The 16,265-nt window shown below is 33.9% G+C and overlaps 4 protein-coding genes across 11 annotated transcripts; 2 read left to right on the top strand and 2 right to left on the bottom strand.

Annotated features, from left to right (window-relative positions):
- The first annotated feature begins 542 nt into the window (after window positions 1-542).
- On the top strand, window positions 543-2,823 carry LOC124845289 (putative WRKY transcription factor 46). The gene is made up of 3 exons (XM_047322360.2): window positions 543-1,094; window positions 1,198-1,326; window positions 1,841-2,823. Exons 1-3 carry the CDS (start codon window positions 778-780, stop codon window positions 2,508-2,510), a joined length of 1,116 nt encoding a protein of 371 aa, XP_047178316.1. The 5' UTR covers window positions 543-777; the 3' UTR covers window positions 2,511-2,823.
- A 414-nt stretch (window positions 2,824-3,237) lies between these two features.
- On the bottom strand, window positions 3,238-5,593 carry LOC124845290 (NADPH HC-toxin reductase 1-like). 2 transcript variants are annotated; one of them, XM_047322361.2, is made up of 5 exons: window positions 5,393-5,593; window positions 5,142-5,311; window positions 4,785-5,006; window positions 3,784-4,169; window positions 3,238-3,528 (listed from the first exon to the last, which is right to left on the bottom strand). In XM_047322361.2, the coding sequence occupies exons 1-5, from the start codon at window positions 5,505-5,507 to the stop codon at window positions 3,393-3,395; spliced, it is 1,029 nt and encodes a 342-aa protein (XP_047178317.2). In that variant the 5' UTR covers window positions 5,508-5,593; the 3' UTR covers window positions 3,238-3,392. The 2 variants fall into 2 exon arrangements, with proteins under 2 accessions (XP_047178317.2, XP_047178319.2); XM_047322363.2 differs by having other exon boundaries at window positions 4,785-5,003; window positions 5,393-5,591.
- Window positions 5,594-7,910: 2,317 nt separating this feature from the next.
- Window positions 7,911-14,476, bottom strand: LOC124845293 (uncharacterized). 7 transcript variants are annotated; one of them, XR_015786951.1, is made up of 7 exons: window positions 13,736-14,476; window positions 13,346-13,559; window positions 12,765-12,942; window positions 12,587-12,627; window positions 8,683-8,751; window positions 8,424-8,495; window positions 7,911-8,212 (listed from the first exon to the last, which is right to left on the bottom strand). XR_015786951.1 is itself a non-coding variant. In XM_088116596.1 (5 exons), the coding sequence occupies exons 1-4, from the start codon at window positions 13,900-13,902 to the stop codon at window positions 8,448-8,450; spliced, it is 336 nt and encodes a 111-aa protein (XP_087972722.1). In that variant the 5' UTR covers window positions 13,903-14,473; the 3' UTR covers window positions 7,911-8,212; window positions 8,424-8,447. The 7 variants fall into 7 exon arrangements, 2 of the variants coding, with proteins under 2 accessions (XP_087972722.1, XP_087972721.1); XR_015786949.1 differs by having other exon boundaries at window positions 8,683-8,762; window positions 13,736-14,475; XR_015786950.1 differs by lacking the exon at window positions 12,765-12,942 and having other exon boundaries at window positions 13,736-14,471.
- LOC124845292 (putative UPF0481 protein At3g02645) lies at window positions 9,948-11,986 on the top strand. Its single transcript, XM_047322366.2, has 2 exons — window positions 9,948-10,001; window positions 10,555-11,986. The coding sequence occupies exons 1-2, from the start codon at window positions 9,948-9,950 to the stop codon at window positions 11,068-11,070; spliced, it is 570 nt and encodes a 189-aa protein (XP_047178322.1). The 3' UTR covers window positions 11,071-11,986.
- Window positions 14,477-16,265: the final 1,789 nt, after the last annotated feature.

Raw genomic sequence — 16,265 nt, 5'->3', positions numbered from 1 at the left:
ATAAACTTATTGTCTTTAACATTTTGGACATCAATTTAATTTTATGTCTCTATTGAATTCATGTCTTATTAATAATGTCTGTCTCCTAACTGTCTTCCTCCAAAGACGTATCTATTCTTAACATGTTATAACATCCTGTGTAATTGTTTCTGAGTTCTCGGTTTTTCTATGTTTTTTATCCCCTGATGGAAAGTGTAAGAACTTTATGAGGAGTAAAGTAAGATGTGTTCAAAATAAGAGAAAAGTGCTTGGAAGGTAAGAGATTGAACTGGAAATGACGAGGTGGAATAGAAGAATCTTCGGACTTGTTTCCATAGGGAGGAAAGAACGCGTGAGGATCTCTTGACCCACACAAGGGGTTTGAAAGAGTCAGCACATGAAATAAAAAAGATCACTCTCAAAGACTCCAACAAATCTATGCACACACTAAACTCTCCACTATCATGGACCCACGTTGTGGAAAACTCGTTCGGTTTAGCCAGTCAAAAGTATCTCCTTCCGTTCAAATTTTTCACTCTTATATATCCCTCTTCGTCTCACCTTCCAAACCAAGTCTTGTGTATATTTCACACTCACTTTAAGTCTTACTTTGCTGCCTTATATCTCCTCACTTTAGCATCCCCTTCATTTGGCACAACATCACTACTTCATTCTGCCTTGGATATTCTCCTTAATATGATCAAATCCCTCAACTGAGGAATTCAAGGCCTTAGTGCAACCAAGTAGGAGAGTAATTCCCTATCTGTTGTTTTGTTCTTGTTAGTTGATTTACACCAAATGGAACAGAGCCCCAAAAGAAAACACTCTAGCCTCATCCATGAACTTATCCAAGGTAAGGAGCTAGCAAAGCAGCTCGGTAACCTTCTGGTTTCTTCTTCTCCATCGTCCCATGAAGCCAATGAATTGTTGGTTGATAAAATTCTCTCCTCCTATGAGAAAGCACTCACCATGCTGAACTGGGGGTCCATTGTAGGAGAGGCCAAAACCACCGGTGCCACCATGATGGATTCCCATTGTTCTTTTACGAATGGAGGGAGTCCCAAAAGTGAGGTTGTGGACCGTGAATTAGATCACAAAGCTGTCCTCAAGAAAAGGTAATATCACGAGCTACCAAGTTCTTGTTTCTGTGAATTCTGTCAATTGTTGAGACTGGTTTTCTGATTTCAATATGGAACCCTTTGAATTTTTGGCGTGCAGAAAGACCATGCCTAGATGGACGGAGCAAGTGAAGATTTGCTCAAGAACAGGACTCGAGGGGTCTTTGGATGATGGATATAGCTGGAGGAAATACGGGCAGAAGGATATTCTTGGAGCCAAGTTTCCAAGGTCAGTTAGAAGCTCTCTTCTCATTTAACTTTCATTGTTATAAATTAAACAAGTTTGATTAAATGTATGCATGTATTCAATTTTTTCCTGGTTACAGAAAAATCAGTGGTTAATTATTCCAATCTGTAGACTAATTCAAATGAACTTAAATTCGTCCCTTGTGTAAAAGGTGTTGAGTTGTATTAATGGGGTTAATTATGGAGTTGTGTGGCACTCTTATCAAATGGGACAACTTGTTGTAGAGTGCCATGCTGGTTTTGGGTTTGGCTGCTCATGTACCCCATTCATTATTAAATGCTATGACATGCAAATTGCAAGCGAATTTATAATGATAGACAAGAACAGAACATTAAGGCCTTTTTTCTCATTATTTTTTGACAGACTGTACTATAAACTTGAATGCAAATAAAAAGGATCATAAAAGAATACACGTTACTTTGCCAATCTGTAAAGAAAAAGAAGAAACTATTTTATAGTTTTGCCAAAAACTGACAACTTGTGGTTTGCATTGCAGAGGATATTACAGATGCACACATAGAAATGTTCAAGGGTGTCTGGCAACTAAACAAGTTCAAAGGTCAGATGAAGACCCGACAACAATTGAGGTGACCTACAGAGGAAGACATACGTGCACGCAAGCTAAGTATTTGAACAAGGCATTCCCATCAAACATAAAGAAGGGTTTGGGGGAAAATCAGTTCCACAATGATGAAACCAATCAACCAATTAAAGAGAAAATACAAGAAACCCCAGTGGGGATTTTCGCCTTTGAAACTGAGCATAGAGTCAAAACCGAGGAATTGGAAATCAAGGAAGATATCTTTCCATGGTTTTCATTTCCTTCTCAATCAAATGGATCAGAAAACGAGGACGTGTTACTCGAGTCTACTTTTGAAAACCATTTCACCGAAAGCTTTTCTCCTGCATTCATATCACCAGCCACTTCAGAATCAAACCCTTTCTGTTTGTCAGCGTGCTACTTGAACAGCACTGAACTGTTATGTCAACAGATTCAAACCTCAGAGTCTGATATCACTGAGACATTTTCGGCCCCAACTTCAGTAACCAACTCCCCAATCCTGGATTTGGACATTTTGCTTCATAAAGGGGATTTTGACACGGATTTCCCTTTCAACAACCCTGACTTTTTCTCTTCATTCGAACTTCCCTGCACTTCCACTTAGATAGTTAAAGAGTGGGTACCAACTAAGAACAGCGTAGCCAATGCCATAGTCTGTTCTGGATTAACTTGTGAGTCTTAGATCCTGGCTATGGAAGGGTATCATGGGTCATGTTGATAAACGAAGACAATGAAACCTCCTTGTCATGCAAGTTTAGTAGAGTTTTCCTGTATGTAATTTAAGTTTTTACCTAGGGTTAGTGCGTAAATAATTTGTAGCTGTTGTGTACTTGTGCATTTTGTTACTTGTAATTGGTTCCGGTGTTTCTTTGGGCTCTCAAGAATTGAGTTTCTGAAATGAATGAGTTCTCATATTAGCTGCTGTCTATAATTATGGTCAATGTTCAATTTCATCACCAAACAAGAGAAAAAGATTGTGATCAATTTGGCCCAAGGATTCCGATGCCTGGCAGTAAGGGAATTCAATCAATCATTACTGTCTGGTGAAGATTGGAGGGCGTACGTTTTTGTTTGTAAATTTGACGTAAAATATAGATTTAAAATATAGATTTAAAATTCAAACAATCTGATCTTCATATGACAGTTTCAATTCATGACTAACTTCTCCGCATCTAAGGCTCATAATATAGACAGTACACAACTTTCTTGTTGGGAAGAACCCTTCTTAGTTATTTCTTTCTGAAAATCGCAGAGAACCAGTTTTAATAGCTAGTAGTTTTGTTAACCAAGACAACTTCTTATACTATTCCATATGAAATTTAGACAATACATTACATCCAAATCCCTTTCAACTTCGTAACTCTCATAATCCAATAATACGCTTTTTTAGTTGATCTGAAACTCAGATTAATTTTTAATAAAAAAGAAAAATGAAACAGTAATAAGAGACGCAGATGTCTGGTATTTTCTGTATTACAAGCAGATACTAGAGTTCACCCATCCTTCTTGCACATTTGATACAATCATCCAATATCATCTTCGCATCATATTTGAAAACAAATCCTTTGTCACACAGCTTTGTTGAGGTCCACTTGATATGCTTCCTCTGCCCATTTTCATCTCTGAAATGTAATTCTCAGATGAAAACTCTAAACAACTAAAAGGAAGAAAACTTGTGTTTTCCAAGACTATACAATCAAGTACAAATTTGATCTTAATCATCCTTAAAGTTATTCCATGGAAAATGTCCTTTTTTAGCATCTCTGTTCATAAAAGATTCTACAATTTAGGCCTTTGAGTTAGTTCCTTCATAAACAAACACAAAAAGACCGAGAAATAGTAAATCTAGCAATAATAAAGAACAGCCAACCACTTACTCTTGTTTCACATTGAATTCTGGATAATAACGAGCGTAATGGTTAGCCATCTCTTGTAAAGAAATGTAAGAACTGGCACACAAGAATCTTCCACTGATGGAGGTGCTTTCCATGCAGAAAATATGAGCTTCACAGACATCATCAATGTGTGCAAGAGGAATTTTACCCAGTAATCCCTCTAGGAACTTGAGTGCTGTGTAGGCGATTTCATTTTGCACGATCTGTGCAATACAAACTACCCTGCTACCGAGTGTGGAAGATACGAGGGTGTCACCTCCCACTAGTCCGCAAGGGAGAGTTACTACCTCCAATTTTCTTCCACCATTTTCATCATTCCCATAGCTCAACAGATGTTTCTCAGACAGCGTTTTTGAATAAGCATAGTCCTTTAAATATAAGACCAATACAATAAAGTCAACATTTGTATATTTGCAACTCTGTTCATGTTTGATTCTTGTAAAGTGAACGGTAGTAATAAATAATCTCAATCATGTAAGAAAATCAACTGATAAAATTCCCAAGATTGATCTGTAGTACGAGACTTTATATCAATAATGATTTTCCTCGTTTATGACTAAAATTATTAATCACTCACCTTACTTTACAGTTAGCTGAATCCTCTAAATGATTATGTTGTGAATTTGGGGTGGCTTCTATCCTAACACCTGAGGTAAATTTATCTTTCATGCAAACTATTGCCTACTGTTACTAACTCCTTATATCTTTTTTTATGGAAAGACATCCTTCTACTTTTTTCAATTCATTTGTATCATGTATTTTTTTAAAGGAAATACAGTATCAATGAAATATAAATCCAGTTCCCAGTTAAGAAATTGAAACCACTCTATCTCATAACCTTAGGCAATGAGTTTATATAATATCATCCGCTTAATTTCCTTATATCCCAACTGAGAAAAAAAAGTGCAAATGAGAGCATGTAGTAGTAGGAATCCAAATTCTTTCTTTGAAACAAATTGAAGAATAAAATATTAGGAACTAACCTTGTAATAAGGATCAGGGAATACATAGTCCAAGGAATCATTGAGAGGAGTCCAGCAAGTTTCATCCATTACATCTTTGAAATCACTCCCATCTTCTTTCAGCGGAGAGGCTGATACAACAGAAGCAGTGTAGATCAAACGCTTCACCGTCCCTGATCTCACACATGACAGGGCAATGCTTTTCGCACCTGCAACTGCTGCTTCCGTAATATCCCTGTACTGCTATATATGTATATATGCATGCATCTTATCATCACATCACTCATGTATAGTATTAAAAGATTAAAATTATACTTTCAAGAATTTCATCCCATGCCTTAAACAGATTGAGTTATGAATAGAGTTAAAGAAACGAACCTGAGATGAACCTGGTTCGTGGATGAAGGGAGTAGCAACATGAAACACACACTCACATCCTTGAATTGCAGGATCAAATTGAATTGGGTCGTAAATATCAGCTTCAAACAGAACCAGTTTGCCTTCTGCATGAGGAAGGCTCTTTAACAGCCCTACCTTTGACTCGTTCTCTGATGATTATGTTCCAAAATATGAATAAAAACTCAGATTTGACAGAAAGAGAAAGAGAAAGAGACAGAGAGAATACTGACTGAAATCTCTGAGAGTTGCATGAACAGTATAACCCTTGGCCAGTAGCTTCTTGATGAGCCATGAACCAATGTAACCAGTGCCTCCTGTCACACATACCTTGCTCCCTTCGCCCATTTTTATTATCTTTACACAGATGCGTATACACCACAAACAATATTACAAATTTCAAATGAAGTTGAAGTAGTTTCTAAAGTGGATGTTTTTTCCTCATTTTCCTGGCTCACAAATACTGCCAAAGCACGTTTTAAAATTCTAATTGGTAAATTAGTATATGTGAAAAATAATCCGAATGTGAATACCTTGTCTTAAAATTCGTAAAGTTGCATAAATCTCATCACTCTATTTAACTTATTATATGATAAAGTGATCTAAACTAAATTTTCTCAGTGTGTTTGTCTCGGATCACTTTCATTTTTTAAGTATGAGTAAAACCGTGGTACACGCAACCTTTTAAACTATTTTTAGATTCAAGGAGTCCTAGAATTTAATAATTATAAAAGAAATTAATGCGCAAAAGAAAGACACATATATGCATTAATAATTAGCATGGTCGAAGGAACTCATTACAAGTACTTTTCCAAGCCTTCCGTAATTTTGTAGCTTAGTATACCCTTTAATTCGTTCAATACTTTTAATTTACTTTTGAGAGAATTCTAACACTTTAGCAATATATTTTTATTTTTAACGTGTATGTCAAACTTCTAATATCTCCATAAATTTTAGATTTCAACAGCTTTCTTCAAAAACATAAATAAAATTGTTGGAATAAACTTAAATTTTAGATGTTTATTAATAATTTTATGGGTTAAATATGTTTTTAGTCCCTAAACTATTGGCCGTTTTTGGTTTTCGTCCCTCTTTCAAAGTAAGGTACAATTTGGTCCTCATTCTTTTCGAAACGTTCGTTTTAGTCCTCAGAACTTTGGTTTTAGTCCTCATTTTGTTGCTAAATGAGGACCAAATTTTTAAACGGTGTTAGTTTTCGAGGACTAAAACGAACGTTTTCGAAAAGAATGAGGACCAAATTGTACCTTACTTTGAAAGAGGGACGAAAACCAAAAACGACCAATAGTTTAGGGACTAAAGACATATTTAACCCTAATTTTATTTGAATTTTATTTTATTAGTTTTGGGTTTAGTAATACTTAGTTTGACTTTTATAGAGATAAAATAGGAATAAGTAGTTTTGATTTTTCATTTAGGTACAATATTATTTTATTTTATTGATATAAGATAGGGATAGATTAAATAGATTTTATTTTAAGTCTGCTGATATTTTATTGTAATTATTTGTATTTGGTCCAATGTTCTATTTGTACCTATTTAAATGGAGGCAAAGTTCAATGAAAATAACTACAGTGAATTGAAGAATATTATTATACTGTGAGTCACATTCTTTTTCTACAAAGTGGTATAAGAGCCTCAGGTTGTCAATGGTATAAGTGTGCCACAACCACTACAAAAATCAAGAATTTTACTAGGGTTTTTTTTTGCATTATCGAGGGTTTTAACTCCTGATAAATACCTTTTCCCCAATTAGGAAAACTCTGGGAAAAGCACGGTTGACAAATAATTTCCAACAATTTTGTGAGTAACCGCTACTATTTGCGGGTGTTCTTAAAAACCGCCGCTACTTGCAGGGTTCTTATAAACCGCCTCTACTTGTAGGGGTTTTTATGAGAATCACCAGTACTTGCTGAAGTTCAACAAAATCACCAGTGCTTGCTCGGGTTCAACAGAACCATTAGTAGTTACAAGGATTCTACCAAAACCACCGATAATGACTGGATTCACATAGTTGGAGTTTCTAGAATTGCTAATAATGTAAAAAAATTTATTTTATTATTCAAATGATTTGGTGATCATAAAAAGTGTTTTAATAGTAAACCAAAATAAAATAAAATGAAACCAAAACTAAATATAAACCAAAATATTATTATATAAAAGAATATCATTTAAAGCATTCATACCTTCTCCATTTTTAACTATCGTTTACCTATATTAACAAATCTTATAGTAACACCAAATACAAGATACTTTGTCACTAGACCCCTACCCAGTCTACAAGCAAGCACTAATGCAAAAAATGTTTTTTATACCTGTTAAAAAAGATTTTTTATATCTATTTTGAGTTGGTATAAAAGTGAAAGATATAGGAAATTTTTGATTTTTTACACCGATTCTAGAATAAACTTTTTACACCGGTTATGTCTATAACAGATATAAAAGTTGTAATTCACATCTGCAATTCTAGAGCAGGTATAAAAAAGTAACAGATAAAACCAATTTTTCATACCCAAGGGTTCCATATCAGGTATAAAAGAATCTCACTTGTATACCTACCGTTATTGTAACATGTATAAAAAAATAAGACTTTTTTATACATATTGTGCTTTAAGAAGTATAAAAGAGACATTTTGTTTTTGAATATTTGATTTGTATCTGCCACTATCCATATTTAGACCTGCATAGAATTCAATTCCATAATACAATCTAAATTATCAATAACAAAAAAAATAATCAATATTATTTCTATTATTAACACATCAAAATAGTTCCTCAATGTAATATTTACCTAACAATGTCCCTAAACATAACATAATTACACATAAAATAGTTTCTCAATTCAAAATGTAATATTGAAACATCTAACCATCTAGAAACGGTTATACATAGAAATTGAAAATTACATTGTTTATAATCCAACTTAAAAAATTAACAATTACATTGTCTATAATTCAATAACGTGTCTTTCTAACAATTAATCACTTGTTGAATTTGATAGGCAATTTATCACCTAGACTTCGAGCATCTTCTACCTGCAACAATAAATAAAGATTACACTCTGGCGTCAATCCCAAAATGTGTGCAAATTTTAAGAAAAAGAAAAAGTAAGACTGAACCAGCGGGTCCAAATGAATGAGAGAGAACAATTATATCTGACCAAATTATAACACCTAGGAAATGTTTAAGTTGAACTTGGAACATGTCACCAAACAATAATTTAAAAAATCTAAGTGATATTTCTACCTGGTATGAATAAAATGGTTATTGCTAATCCAAATACAAATGCAAATTTGACTTGAGAAACCAGCATCGCCCCTGCATCCATTACAATCAGTGCAAGAAAAATCACAGTTACATACGACCAAAGATTCAATAAAAACATGTTAGAAAACACTGACTTTTGTGAAAAAACATGTCAAAGCTTTATTAGCTTAAAGTCTGTAAACTATGCAATATATTGTAACATGAGACAAGGATTGATGGCAAAATTAAGAGCCCTTACTGTGTAGGGAATCTGGATGCAGAGAGTCTGGTAGCTTACATCCTGGAGCTCCTTTTCCCATGTGGAGGCCTTTGAGTGTGCTTTCAAGACACAGAACAAATTCAAGATTGCATTTTACATATGGTTATATTGACAAAATAGAGTTGCTAAGATTAAATTAGATACAAAATGAAAATACATCTACTGCGAGGTTTAAAAGGTTGCTTAATAGTTTTTATTTTACTTCAACTTAATTTTCAAAAACATATATAACACGCAATTAAACGACATCAAATCTGATAAGTGACAACCATGGGTCTCCTAGTGATTATTCCCATGTTCAATATGACGAAAAGAAACAACCCCTGCATGCTTTGAAGTCTAATGATGAAAATATGTATGTTAGCAACATTATCATTTTCTCTCCCTTCCGCAAGGCCAAGGGGCTTACTTCCTCCATCATTTTCTTGGGCATTAACAACTAAAGAATTGATTCGCTATTCACAGCTATTGCGAACTCCCTTCCGTCCTTCAACATTCTTTCACTGTGTTCTTCATAACAGGTTGGTCCTTTACCTTTGTTTTATTTTTCCTCTGAAATTTTGTATACCACTTTCTGATTTTGTATATACATTTGTGCAAATTTTTAATGATTTTGTATATACAACTTGTAAAAGTGCTCTGTCTATGCTAGTTGATGGGTAGAGTGGAAAACAGTGTTATTTAATACTGTTTCTGTCTTCTGTCTATGCTCTGATTTGAATTTAAAGGTAGGTAAACGGTGGAATATATGTTTTTGTCTTCTGTTTTATGCGTTTCAAATATGCTAAATTTCTTTACTTGTCTCAAGACTAATTAGAAGTCTGTTTATTAGAATGAATGGTGGATTAAACTTTGCATGTCACTAGTTTTTCTCAGCCATTCTTTAGTTGATAATTTTTTAAACGCAAAGTTCTAACCCTTGGCTTCAATTTCATTGACTCTTCATATCTTTATCTAGGAAAAACGTTAAGCAAAAGAAGTTTAACTCTGAACAGAAGAAGGCATACACTCCATTTATTTTGGGTTTTATTTTTTAGGTGTGTGAGTAAAAAAATGAAAAACAAGGTGAAAAAAATAAGTGAGAAAATATAACTGTATTTGAAAATGTCTTTGAAAGACAAACAGGTACTATTGTAGTTGTCTGGGTGTGTGCTATTTTGTTGTATAAATGTTGTGGGAAGTTGAAACAATATATCGGCCACACTGATTTGTGATGACAAATAAAGATTAGGATAGTATGAAAGATGTGGAGATCAGATACAGATGAAGATATGCTCTTTATTAATCTTAGAACATGGGTAATGAAACTAGTGGCATACTTTTTCTTTTATAAAATAGGTAGCAGATTCATTTTGAAAGAGGATCCTTTCCACTTGCTTAAATGTGCAAAAGACGTATCTTAATTTATCTTGTTTTTAAAAAATTCATCCTTTTTTAAAGTCGAAATTTATTGAATATGATAAATCCTGCTTTAGGTGCTTGTAAATTGTGATATTAATAAAATATGTTTACATTAAATTAGGTTTGTTTTTATCTGTATCTTTATTACAATTTACCCTATTTAATATCTGCTTGTAAAAATCAACATGGATCCACTAGAAAAGCAAGAATAACTTTTATGTGGTTAGGATAATCATTAGCTTATTGAAATATTTCACACTGGTTAAGTTTGCTTTATAAGGGGTTAATGACACCATGTGGTTAATTTTGTGAAGCAAGTAGTTAATAATATCCTTAATTTATAAGGAGTTTATGAGCAAGTTTCATTTTACATTTGATTCTGATTTTTATGCATTCTTGTTTGTATAGTTTTCCTCTTTGGTATTTTTTCCCTTTTCATGAGTGTATTAGACTAAACCTCTCTGTCTAAGCAAGTTTGAGAAGAAACGATTCTTCAACTGGTTTCTTTGCTTGGGTTGTTTGCCATGCTACAAGTTGTTCAAAGCTCGGTTTCAGATCCCCCAGTTGAAAGTAGACCACACAACAGAGTGTGTTCTGAGGAACCTAATAGCATTTGAGCAGTGTCACTATCCTGAAGAACCTTACATCTTCAACTATGTTTCTCTGATTGACTCTTTTATTCACTCCAAAGATGATGCAGAGTTGCTGGTTGAGAAAGAAATTATTGTCCATGAACTGGCAAATCTGGTTAATGATCTTTGCAAACATGTGACAAATTCAACATGCTACCACCAGATCATGGAAGATGTTAATGAACACTACAACAATGATTGGAAATGGGCAATGGGGACATTGAGGTGGGTTTACTTCAGAGACCCTTGGAGAAGCAGTTCTACTATAGTGGGGGTTGCGGTCCTAATATTCACTGCCTTCAACTTCTACCGTGTTACTGATCTACTCTTTTAGTAAATTTTTCTGTATTACATCATCGTCCGTGATTGCACACTAACGGTTACATTTCCCATTTTCTCGCAAATAAGTGGCCTGTTTATTATCAAACATATGAATTGATAACAAATAGCAGTTTCACATCCTTAACTCTAGGAGAGGAGTTAAAATTTTGTAAGGAAAGCCATGGGCTGGCCCTAACCCAAAGGGCTTTGGGGGGTTTTTAGCCCTGTGGGCTTTTTTAGTGAAGGGTTTCCTTTGGCCCTGTGGGCTTTTTTGGCCCCAACCCACATGGGTTAGGGCCAAATCTTATTAAAGGGGCTCACTTAACAGCTCTACAATTTCATCACCACTTCAATTGTCCCAAATATCATTATAGTGATCTGGTCTCTCTCTTCCCATGGTCCAATTGTATCTTTCCACTAATATCTGTTATGCAGATGATCACCTTCAACATTGGTGCCACTTAATGAATGCAATGGACAAGGATAAATAGAGTTATTACCATCAATGTAGTAAGCACACACAACAGTAAATGTTCCCCACATGTTCATAATTGGTCAAATATATTTTCCTCACTTTTTTATATAAATTATTTATATACTCTGATTTTTTATTAGATATTTTGGTATATTTTCTATTTGAACATTGATGTTGATATTTTGAAATTTTTTAATATATTTTAAAACATCAAAATTAATGTTTATCAGTATTTTAAAATTATTCAGATTAAAAAATCGAAATTTTTAGCACATATTATAAACACATGAAATACTTAATAGTTTCTCTCAAAAAGCACTGTAACACATCACCCACCTTCCTCTGTTTACCATTAAACAAGGCATCATGTAACATATAATGTATGATTCAATTTTCTTATCATCTTATCTGATTCTTTTGCAGGGATATATATATATATATATATATATATATATATATATATATATATATATATATATATATAAACTAACGATAGATCCTGAAAATGTGATTTGATCCAATTTAAATATTTTTTTCTGTAAACACTTGTTGAAAATGTAACTAAGAAGTTTCGACCCTATTTAACCTAGAACTAAAGAAACAAACAAAATGAGTAAGAAATCATAGGTTTAGAATTAAGTCAGCTACAGAAACATCAGCTACTGCTAATAAAATTGAAAAGAGAAATTGTTGATATCATATGGACTGAACTAAATAGTGAAGTATCCTAATAAGACTATTGAAATATTGAGTTTTTAATATTAATCCTCTTTAAAGACTGAATGCAAAGGCAAGGCATCACTCATATTGGATAACAAATAGGCCATGAAACTGCAGTGGGAATGAAATGCTCGAAGCAAAGGAAAGTTAATGGGTTGTCAAACATTCAGCTTTACAAACTTAAATTGCAATTAAATTAAGAAATTTAAAATAAACTTAAATTTAAGTAATTTGAGTTGCAACATAACCAATAATGTAATGTATACAAAAAACTTAAACATGTTAAGCAAGATGAAATTTAAAACAGAAATTACAGGAAAAGGAAAGAACATACCGATCCATACCACAGAGCATGATACACAGTTCCACAAGATCCTGCAAACCAATAATACAAAGGTAAATAAAAACTACTTTTCACTATATATTATTGGTTTTACAAGTGCATCAAATTAAGGTGATGGGCCTAATAAAGAAGCAAACAAATTTCAAAAGTAGAAAGTAATCACTCTTACTTTTATACTAGTAATCACCCAATTTTGACCCAATCTCTTTTTTCTTTTCCTCTTAGCCAAATTACACTCCACATGAACTCTCAAACCATACCAACAAAATGACTCAATCTCTTTTTTCTTTTCCTCTGCCAATACAAACTTAATATAAATTATGCCAATGACATAATCATAACACCACCTGCAGTTCCAATTTTAAATCATATACCTCACTTAATGTAACTTAAAAAAAATTTACATAACTAAGAAACAGAACCAAGAATTACCACCTGACAACTTACTGATATAAGCAACCTAAATATCGTAAATGAAAACATATAGTTTTAACTTTCTATTTTAATTAGATGATGAGGATATCCTTGTTCTCATTGATTTAGAAGTACATTTCATGCTGCAACTAGTTAACAGAATTCTTTCAACCATTCTAAATTACATTTTTTAATTATATTTTTCACTTTACACTCATACATCTCTACATATTAATTTCTAAAGTAAACTTTAGTAGTCTTTTTAACTACACTACACCTACAATTACAAATGAATCTTAATCCTCAAAAAGAAGAAAATTGAAGGAACTCAATTACCCAATTTATCAAGGAAACTCTACAACTCCTTAAACCTTAAGCAGAGAAGCTCCAGTGCACTCTAGACCAAGGGGCCACCAAGTTGCGAGGAGGTTGCTGCTGGAAGCAAATCACAACTGCAGACAAATTGTCTCCACTCTTTCTCATTGAAGCCTCATCAACCAAATCCTTACTATACAAGGTTCAGTCATTATGGTCCTGGAGCCTATTGTTACTAAAAATCATATTATTTTCGTGTTAACAAAAAGCACACGCAAAACCCAAATCCAAATTCGCAAAAAAGCAGAGATCGAAGGAAAAAAGGAGAAAAAGTTCCATAACACAAGTTAGAATATATAATCAGCAACAAGCACAAATTTCTGAAGCGCACAAAAATATTAAAAATTAAACCTGCTGAAAAAAATGGCGGGCTTCGTCCTCGTGCTACCTACATCTTGCAATACCACTTCATCTTGGCGAATACTCAAGCAACTACTGCTGCCACTTAAGCTATTAACATCACTAGAATCCTCAACATCACTAGCTGGATATACAACGTACCAATTTCCAAAACACATTCATCCTCTTAATCCCTCATAATCACGACCAGAGTATCATCTGAACGACTGTCGTCGCTGACGATAAAGAATAGGGGAACAAGCAAATTGACACCCTCAATGACATCATGGAGCGGCGCGCAACACCTGCGGCGAGTGGCAGTGGTGCGAACAATGGTGGCGCTACGAGAAACAAAACCCTAATTGATCTCGTGTTGGAGTATCTCCAATCTTCGCTCGTGTGCGGTGGCGGAACCCTATCCATAGACGTTTCCAACTTTATCTAGTGCCCAAACACAGCGAGATCTAACACTTCTAGGATGGGGTGCGACCCATGAGCACGACAAGGGTTTTGACGAGAGACGACTTGGCGATTTGGATGGGGTCACGACGTTGTAGATGGCGAGGGTTTTGTACTGTGCCCTTAATGCAGAGGAGGTCGTCGTGGAGGCAACGTAGCTAGAGAAGAAATGCGCAAAGAGATTGAGAAGTAAAGGAGAAGAAATGCCCAAAGAGAACGAGAAGGAGGGTTGCAGAATGTCAAATATTCTATACCCGTAAGGAGAACAACCGGCGTGGAAAAAGTTCTCTAAAATTATATTTTTGTTAGTAATATATTTTTATACCAGTTTTAAATCTAATAGGCATAAAAATGACATGTAAAAGTTTTTATCATTTGCTATTTTATTACTTTTTATACTTGTATGAGACGAGTTGGTATAAAAAAGATTAATGTCACTTTACCAATTTTTTATACCTATTATATTTTGACAGTATAAAATTTAGCTATAAAAAACCTATTTTGTATCAGTGAAGAGTTACAACACCACCAATAACTAGCATCTTGGAAATGTTCACGACTTGTGGTTCCTCATGTTCAATCTTTTGAACAGTTCCCACCTTCTTTTCCTTACTCCGAGCTTGTTCCTCACCTTCTTTTCTTTCCTCCAAGCTTTGCAATTTCCCATGAAATGCCCATTTCTTCATGATGGAAGAGTAAAACTGCACAGGCAGTGCAGTTAACTGACTGGTACCTCTCTTTGATTCCATTGTTAAAAAAATACCATATCACAAATAATTAGCACCCATTAGCCCACTGAGCGAGAACAATTAAATACACTTAAATCAGGAGAAACTTCTAATGCACTTTTCGTATCCATTGCATTTTCATGGTACCAGTAATTGGACACTCTTCAATAGTTAAGGACTTTGCAAGCAAGTCATCCCATCTAGGTCTAAATTCCATAGCATGTTGGGTATCTAAGGGTAAGTCCAAGTTTCACATTGGATAGAAATGAGAAAGTAGAGCAGTATATAAAGATGAAAGACCCTTTAACCCATTGTCTTAAGGTTTTGGGTAAAGAGTGGTGTCTATCCTTTATATAGTTGGCTCATATGTTATTGGTGTTTGTGTAAGTCACACGAAACCTCCTCCTTGATCCCCTATACCGAAAGTCTTCCTACAAAGAGTATTCAGGTAAGTAAGTTTTGTTAAGATATGACCCTTGGAAATGACTAATGCTTTCTCGTGGTTGTTGTTAGTTAAGAATGCTTTCACTGTAAGGAGAATGTACCTATGTGGAAAAAAATCACTCTATTGTTACTTCTATACTGGGGAGGAACAAGCGAACAAAACAAATATAAAAAAAAACATCAAATAAAGTAGGTAATTCAAATATGAGTAGAAGGTTCTACCAAGGAAATAACATACATTTGGTTCTCTTTGCCATGCTTTATAACTCATAGTAGAGGTAGAACGATCCATCATCTGATTCCAAGCGAGACCTCCATCGTTCTAGAAATTGATTTTCACCAAGTCGACTGCATAATAATAGTTATAAATTAAAGAAATGTTGGTTTTTGCAGTGAAACAAAACATAATTAATGCAATTGAGATTGAGAATAATAAAAATATAATAAAGGAATCACACTTATATGTGTTTGTGTAGTGAGTCTAGCAAATGTTGCAACTAAATTTCCAGTAAAATAGTTGGATGTAAGAAGCCTATATAAACAACATTGAAAATCAAATATACAATGCACTTTCAAAGCTATTTTATACAAAACAAAAGAAACTTAGTGAATTTGGAAATGATTTCTCAAAATTATTATCTAAGCACATTGAAGAAGAAAAGGCATTTGAACAAAATTTTACCAATGAACACAAGTACTGTTTAATTTTGTTGTGGTAAACATTAATGAAAACAATTGAAAAAACTGATAACTCCAAAAAAAATATGTAAATAAATTATTACACTTATCTCGTACATACCATGACAGCAAATATACACACATAATGTTATATCTTTGCGAGTTTTATTACACGGATAATAAAAACGTAATACTGATTTTCAAGAATAATAAAAAATAAAGCAAAAGTTGTC

This window comes from Vigna umbellata, chromosome 5 (assembly GCF_029865625.1).
Source record: "Vigna umbellata cultivar VRB3 chromosome 5, Vumbellata_1.0, whole genome shotgun sequence".
NCBI lineage: Eukaryota > Viridiplantae > Streptophyta > Magnoliopsida > Fabales > Fabaceae > Vigna > Vigna umbellata.
This window is presented reverse-complemented; position numbering and strand designations above follow the sequence as displayed.

Excerpts from the sequence above, each read along its gene's own strand:
- LOC124845292 (XM_047322366.2), top strand. The coding sequence starts at position 9,948 with ATGTGGAGATCAGATACAGATGAAGATATGCTCTTTATTAATCTTAGA. Across the intron at positions 10,002-10,554 it reads TTATTAATCTTAGAACATGG|ACTAAACCTCTCTGTCTAAG; the intron begins GTAATGAAACTA and ends TGAGTGTATTAG.
- LOC124845290 (XM_047322361.2), bottom strand. The coding sequence starts at position 5,507 with ATGGGCGAAGGGAGCAAGGTATGTGTGACAGGAGGCACTGGTTACATT. Across the intron at positions 5,007-5,141 it reads ACGAACCAGGTTCATCTCAG|CAGTACAGGGATATTACGGA; the intron begins GTTCGTTTCTTT and ends ATACATATATAG. Across the intron at positions 3,529-3,783 it reads GAATTCAATGTGAAACAAGA|AGATGAAAATGGGCAGAGGA; the intron begins GTAAGTGGTTGG and ends ATTACATTTCAG.
- LOC124845289 (XM_047322360.2), top strand. The coding sequence starts at position 778 with ATGGAACAGAGCCCCAAAAGAAAACACTCTAGCCTCATCCATGAACTT. Across the intron at positions 1,095-1,197 it reads AAAGCTGTCCTCAAGAAAAG|AAAGACCATGCCTAGATGGA; the intron begins GTAATATCACGA and ends TTTGGCGTGCAG. Across the intron at positions 1,327-1,840 it reads CTTGGAGCCAAGTTTCCAAG|AGGATATTACAGATGCACAC; the intron begins GTCAGTTAGAAG and ends TTTGCATTGCAG.
- LOC124845293 (XM_088116595.1), bottom strand. The coding sequence starts at position 13,902 with ATGTGTTTTGGAAATTGGTACGTTGTATATCCAGCTAGTGATGTTGAG. Across the intron at positions 12,628-13,735 it reads CCCGCCATTTTTTTCAGCAG|GATCTTGTGGAACTGTGTAT; the intron begins GTTTAATTTTTA and ends ATTGGTTTGCAG. Across the intron at positions 8,496-8,682 it reads GCATCCAGATTCCCTACACA|GGGCGATGCTGGTTTCTCAA; the intron begins GTAAGGGCTCTT and ends TAATGGATGCAG.